This window comes from Manacus vitellinus, unplaced genomic scaffold (assembly GCF_001715985.3).
Source record: "Manacus vitellinus isolate BGI_N305 unplaced genomic scaffold, ASM171598v3 scaffold_25_pilon, whole genome shotgun sequence".
NCBI classification, from domain to species: Eukaryota; Metazoa; Chordata; class Aves; order Passeriformes; family Pipridae; genus Manacus; species Manacus vitellinus.
In genome coordinates this window covers 9,412,593-9,419,143 of record NW_021939882.1, presented here as the reverse complement: position 1 = coordinate 9,419,143, position 6,551 = coordinate 9,412,593, and the positions used below count along the sequence as shown (strand labels likewise).

General features: G+C 58.2%; 1 protein-coding gene across 1 annotated transcript in view; it reads left to right on the top strand.

Annotated features, from left to right (window-relative positions):
* TMEM173 (transmembrane protein 173) overlaps positions 1-5,827 on the top strand; it is an 8,551-nt gene extending 2,724 nt beyond the window's left edge. The window contains exons 2-7 of the mRNA XM_029960199.1: positions 11-72; positions 612-789; positions 1,623-1,731; positions 1,889-2,127; positions 3,938-4,124; positions 5,553-5,827. Of these exons, the coding sequence (XP_029816059.1) occupies positions 11-72; positions 612-789; positions 1,623-1,731; positions 1,889-2,127; positions 3,938-4,124; positions 5,553-5,746 (969 nt within the window). The 3' untranslated portion in view covers positions 5,747-5,827. The remainder of the gene's footprint in view (positions 1-10; positions 73-611; positions 790-1,622; positions 1,732-1,888; positions 2,128-3,937; positions 4,125-5,552) is intronic.
* The last annotated feature ends 724 nt before the right edge of the window (positions 5,828-6,551 follow it).

The following is a 6,551-nucleotide window of genomic DNA, read 5'->3' as shown; positions in this document are numbered from 1 at the left end:
CACCCTGCAGATCGGGGCGCTGCTCAAGGGCGCCTGCTACCTGGCGGAGGAGATCTTCCACCTCCAGTCCAGGTGAGCCATCGAGGGGGGGCGGGTCTGCCTGCCAAACTCCTGGGTCCGCCCTGCAGAGAAGGGTATTGCGCCCTCCGGGTGTTGTGGGTTTGCTCTCTGTGGCAACGCTGTGCTGTGCCCTCCATCGCCCTCCTGCCTCTCTCATCTCTTCCTCCCTCTCCTCCTCTCCCCCTCTCCCACCTGCCCAGCTCCCCCGTACGTGTATGGATCTCTCCCCTCCCTCGTGTGCCCTTTCCCTGGGGAACAGATCTCGGCCCCAGACTTTCCCCACCACCCAGTACTGCAGGGCAGGGGGCTCCTGTGTCCCTCTGCTGTCCAGGGTGACATGCCATCTGCTCCCTCCGAGTCCCAGGGGTGCTGCAAGGGACCCAAGCCCTCTCCTGGGGTGCACTGGGCAGGTCCCCCAGGGCTCCCTGGCTCTGTACTGCCCTGTAAGATTGGTGGCACTGGCTGGGAGGTGGGATCATCCAGTGCCCTGTGGGCTGCAGATGCTGGGTGGGTGGCCACCAACCTGACTCCTGTCTCCCTCTCCCACCCAGGCACCACGGCAGCTTCTGGCGGGCCCTGAGCTCGTGCTTCCCCCCGCGCTGGCACGGGGCCATGCTGCTCCTCTGTGCCTCAGCCTACGTGGCTCTCCTCGGGGATGGGCAGCCCCTCGGCCTCCAACTCGGCCTGGCCAGCCTGTGCCAGCTCCTCATCCTCGCCCTGGGGCTCCAGGTAAGGCTCCAGCACCTCCAGCCTGGCTGGTTTCCTGGGAGCCCTTCAGTGCTGAGCAGCCCTGGGGGCACGTCCCCAGCTCTGCACGGCCCCTGCACACCCAGTCCACCCACAGGCAGACTGGCAGCGGGAGGAACACCCTCAGCTCAGCCCTGCAGAGCTGATCTCCCTGGCCCCATGCTGCCACATGCTTTGGCATGAGTGCCATGCTGCCTCCTAATGAGCACAGCCACTCCAGGGGGCTGGCAGAGACCCCCTGACACAAAGAATGGGGGTATTTTACATCTGTCAGTCAAGCTGGTGCTTGTGGGGAAAGCACACCCTGTGTGCTGTCCAGGGGGTTAATCACCAGCATGCTGTGGGGGCAGAGCCAAGCTCCACGTGCCTCTGTAGCTTTGGGAAGGCTCTGCTGTGTCTCTGCAGTGCTGGAAGGGGAGGGAGTTCACACAGGGGGCTTTGGCCACCTATCTCCACCTAAATGAACACACAGAGCTGGCAGGGGCCACTGGGAATCCTGATATCACTGGGATTTCTCCTCTCCCATGCTGGGAGCACTGGGCAGACGCACAAGTTGCATTGGGACATGTGATCCCAATGGAGGGTGCAGCCAGGAAAGTGCCCAGCTCACCCCAGCCCCCCTCCCTCCCAGCAGGGGCTGTGGGGGGCTGTCAGGGGCTCTGCCCCACTTCCCAGTGTGGTGCTGGAAGGGGGCAGTGGGGGTTGCTCGCTCTCCAGACCTCACTGGAGTTCTCCAATGCCTGTGGAGAACTGACTGTCATGGAAGGGCCCAGGTGGCTCTTTCATCCCCTGGTCTGTCTGTCCTTCCCTCACAGAAGCCCTCAGCAGTGGAGGTGTCTGAGATGTCTGAGAGGTCCAAGCAGAACGTCGCCCACGGGCTGGCCTGGTCCTATTATGTGGGGTACCTAAAAATAGTCCTGCCACGTACGTAGCTGTTTCCCTGCATTCTCGTGCCTACAGATAGAAATAGCTCCTAATAACAATCCTCCCACTTTTACAGTGCTAGCAGGGAGATGGGGAGCAAGGCAGAAGGCAGCTGTACTCACACCAGGCCCCTCTGCCTGATGTTCTCTTCCACCAGGGGTGAAAAAGTCCATGGAGGAATTCAGCAGCGCCAACCCCAACCTGCTGGTGTGCAGGAAGACTTGGAAGCTCCACATCTTGATCCCTCTGAGCTGTGATGTCTATGATGACCTGGAGAAAGCTGACAGCAACATCCAGTACCTGACAGACCTCAGTGAAACCACCATGGCCCGAGCTGGCACCAAAAAGAGGGTCTACAAACACAGCCTCTATGCAATCAGGGATGAAGAAAACCAGGTATAGTGAGAGCAGCGTTGGGACCATCATCCCAAAGGTCTTCCTGGCCTCAGATCCCAGCCCAGAAGTGGCTGTAAAGGCAGGCCAGTGTTCCCTCTCCTATTGGATACTCCCAGCTTTCAGCAGGCTGCCATGGGATGGAGAGGTCCTGCTCCTTCACCCCTTCCTCCTGGCTGCCTCCTCCCAGGATCAGCCCTTGCAGGGATGCTGGGCACACTTAACCCCTCCTGGAGTTGATTTAAGTCCAGAAAACTGAGGAGAAAAAAGCAGATGTGGGCTACAGAGCATCAATTCCCAGGGGGTGAATGAGTGTTTCCTTGTGCTGTGAAGAGCTGCTTGGAAATGTCTGTGTGAGTCATTGTTTGGCTCCCTCCCTTTCCCCCAGTCACCTCTTTTCCAGGCTAGTGAGCCCTAAATCCCTCTGTCTCATATTGCATCCATCTCCTTCCACATCTCCAGGCAGATGGGCTGTGCCCCTGCACCCCTGGGGGAGGGAACACCCTGGTCCCACCCTGGCTGTGGATGGAGGTGAGGGCAGAGCGATGCTCCTCACCTGAGTGCCCCTGATCTGCCCTTTGAGGGGGGCTGAGCTCTGAGCTGCTGCTTTGAGAGCCCTGTCTGAGGGACCACAGAGCCTCCTCCTGGCCCTGCTCTGGGGAAAATACAGCCAGCAGTGGGATTTTCCCAGTGTTCCATCTGCCAGGCCCTGCTGAGTCACCCAGCCTCCTGGGAGCAACAGCAGCTCCGAGCCTGGACCTGGCCTGGCCCATTGCATGTTCCCACTAAAATCTGCCCCTCAGCTTCCTGCCCAGTCTCTCACAGCAACACAACACCCCCCTGACACCTGCTCCAGGACATGCTGCCAAGGCCAGGAGCTTCCTGCTACTCCACCTTTACCTGGGAATCCCACCCCTCTTCCTTCTAAGTTTATTAAACTTCCCAGTTTACCCAGTGGAAGACCTACTGGTAACCCTGCTCCTCGTTGGAATGTTTATGGCCTTAACAAATCTCTCCTTGTTTGTTTGATCAGCCTCCCTCCAGCTGTGCATCCATCTTGCCAGTGTTTATCTTCTTCTCTGCCCTCCTGCTCTCCATTAGGATGCTCAGACTTAGAATCATGGAATCATGGATTATCCTGAGCTGGAAGGGACCCACAGGGATCATCCAGTCCAACTCCTGGCCCTGCACAGGACACCCCAACAATCCTACCATGTGCCTCAGAGTGTTTTCCAAATGCTCCTTGAGCTCTGCCAGCCTTGGTGCTGTGCCCACTGCCCTGGGGAGCCTGTTCAGTGCCCAACCACCCTCTGGGGGAAGAACCTTTTCCTGAGATCCAACCTAAACCTGCCCTGACACGGCTCCAGCCGTTCCCTCAAGTCCTGTCACTGGTCACACAGAGCAGAGATTGGTGCTGCCTCTCCGCTGCCCTTTGTTTGGCAGAAAAGCCACCAAGAAGGTGTGATCACAGGCAAGGGGTGTCTCTGCAGGGGACCAAATTCCCTGGGGAAAATCACTCTCCAGTCTGCTCTTGGGAGCCCTGACAAAGCCAGTGGCTGCACCGTGTGGGCAGAAGCACACCTGAGCCCACCTGGACCTGCCAGGCCAGTTGCTCTTTCCCTGCTCTGCACAGGGCAGGGGGACACTGGGACCAGACCCAGTGTCCCTGTCCCAGTGTTCCAGCCCACAGCACCAGTGCAGGGCAGGCCAAGGAGCTGTCCAGGGGTCCTGAGGGCTCTGCCCAGAGCAAGTTCTCCTGACAGCCCTTTCCCAGGTCCTCCTGTCCCCATGTCTTTTCCTGCCATCCCTGCAGCTCTGGCACTGTGCAGTGGAATATGCCACCCCCCTGCAGTCCCTCTACGCCATGTCCCAGGATGAGTGTGCTGCCTTCAGCCGGGAGGAGCGCCTGGAGCAGGCCAAGCTTTTCTACAGGACCTTGGAGGAGATCCTGCAGAGCTCCAAGGAGTGTGCAGGGACCTACCGGCTCATTGCCTACGAGGGTGAGTGAGGAGAAGGGTTGGGGTGTCCAGCACTTGCTCTGCCAGGCCTTGGGTGACCTCAGATCAGGACAAACAGGAGAAAGCAGGCAAGGTTTGAGCAGGGCTCGGCTGATCTCCCCGCTCAGGGGGCCATGGGGGTCCCTGCTGCCATGGGAGGGAGGGGCTGCCTGACAGGGAATGGGAACATCCCCCAACACATCATCACTGGCGGGGTGAGGGAGGGGATTGTCCTGCTCTGCCCTGCCCTGGGGCAGCCTCACCTCGAGTGCTGGGGGCAGTTTTGGGCACCACAGTATGAGAAAGATCTAAAGCTGGTAGAGAGTGTCCAAAGGAGGGACATGAGGATGGGAAAGGGTCTGGAGGGACCATACAAGGAGTGGCTGGGGACACTTGGATTGTTCAGTTGGAGAGGAGACTGAGGTCAGAGCTCACCAGGGTCTGCAGCTTCCTCATGAGGGGCAGCTCCATCTCTGCTCTGTGTGACCAGTGACAGGACACAAGGGAATGGCTGGAGCTGTGCCAGGGCAGGGTCAGGTTGGATCTCAGGAGAAGGTCCTTCCCCCAGAGGGTGGTTGGCACTGAACAGGCTCCCCAGGGCAGTGGGCACAGCCCCAAGGCTGACAGAGCTCCAGGAGTGTTTGGACAACGCTCTGGGGGACAGGGTGGGATTGTTGGGGTGTTTGTGCAGGGCCAGGAGTTGGACTGATGGTCCTTGTGGGTCCCTTCCAACCCAGGATATTCCATGATTCTGTGATTCTAAGGACTTTTTGCTGTGGGTCTGAGGAGCGTGGAGGGTGCTGGCAGCGCTAGTCAGCCCTGTTGAAGTCCCCAAAAGCACTGGGACGAGCTGTCTACCCCTGAGACAATAAGAACACTTCCTCAAGGATTAAAAACAGCAGACATCCAGGGGTAGGAGCAGCTCCCTTCCCTGCTGATGTTCCTGGGAGAAGTGGCTGGGGCTGTCGAGCCCTCCCCAGCAGTGGGACAAGTGTGTGCTGGCTCAGTGCCATTCCTCCTGACAGGGGATGGCAGGGAGCGAGGCTTTCCCTCCTTCCCATCTTTCTTTCATCCCCCATCTCCCCACCTCTGCCAGATGAGATCAGCATCTTGCTGAAATGAATGTTGCTTGTTTTTCAGAGGGATCTCAGTGCTCTCTCTGATGGGGAGGAGCATTTCCAATCCAGTGAGGCAGTTCCCATCACAACAAGCATTACTAGGAATCCAGCACATAGTGCCTGTAATTTTACTCTCTTCCCTGCACTTTGTGGTTTAATTTCTTCCTTCTGCTGAAAATGGGAAGTAAAGGCTGTATTTTGACTGTGCAGGAAATTCTGCATATTTTGGGGCATCTCCCAGACTCTGCTCCCTGCCCAAACCCCTGCCTGGGGCTGACTGGTGAAGGTGGGATTTGTCTTTCTTCTGTTCCAGAGCCAGGAGAAGAAGAGACCCACTTCTTGTCCAGAGAGATCCTGTGGCACTTGCGGCAGCAGCACCAGGAGGAGTTCGCTGTGCACGAGGGGAGCCCCCCGCCCACCCCATCCACTGCCCTGGACTCAGCAGAGCTCAACCTGCAGATCAGTGTGTCAGACCTGCCCCAGCCGCTGAGGAGTGACGGCTTCTGACCCCCTGCCCAGCCCCTCAGTGCTGCCTCGGGGCTCTGCTCCACCTTCCCCAACCCCCTTCCCCTTCCGACACGTGCTGCCCATGGCAGAGACCCCCCAGCTCCCACCCAGACCTCCTGTGTGCTGTGGTTGCTGGAGCAGCTGACTCAGGCCACAGCCCTGTGACATGCTTCCTGTTTTTTCTGTTGTGTACAGCTCACATATTCATCTGTTGGTGTATTATTTCTTTTATATCTGCTTTGATTTGTGTTATATAAAGCGTTTTTCTCTGGGATGAGTTGCAGCCTCCTAAATCTTGGGCGTGATTTGCCCTTGGATAGGGAAAGGTTCTACCCCCACAGGGTGGTTGGGCACTGAACAGGCTGCCCAGGGCAGTGGTCACGGCCCCAAGGCTGCCAGAGCTCCAGGAGTGTTTGGACAATGCTCTCAGGGACAGAGTGGGATTGTCAGGGTGTCCTGGGCAAAACCAGGAGTTGGACTGATGATCCTTGTGGGAAGGTATTCCATGATTCTGTGGTACACTGTGGTGTTGAAAGTGGCTTTGGAAATCCCAGCACAGACACATCCAGCCAGTGTGACCTGACCCATCACGTGGCTCCTGCTGGCACAAGGAGTGTGTGTGGGACCCACTGCACAGCCCCACACAAACATCCTCACGTTCCACCCACCCGGGATGTGGAGCTGGGACAAGAGGAAATCAGGCCATGCTGCCACAGACAGTGGCAGAGCTGTGCCGTGGTACAGCTTGGCAAGGACATGGAGCAGGGAGAACCCACTGCTCCATCCTCAGCTTCCCCTTCTGCCA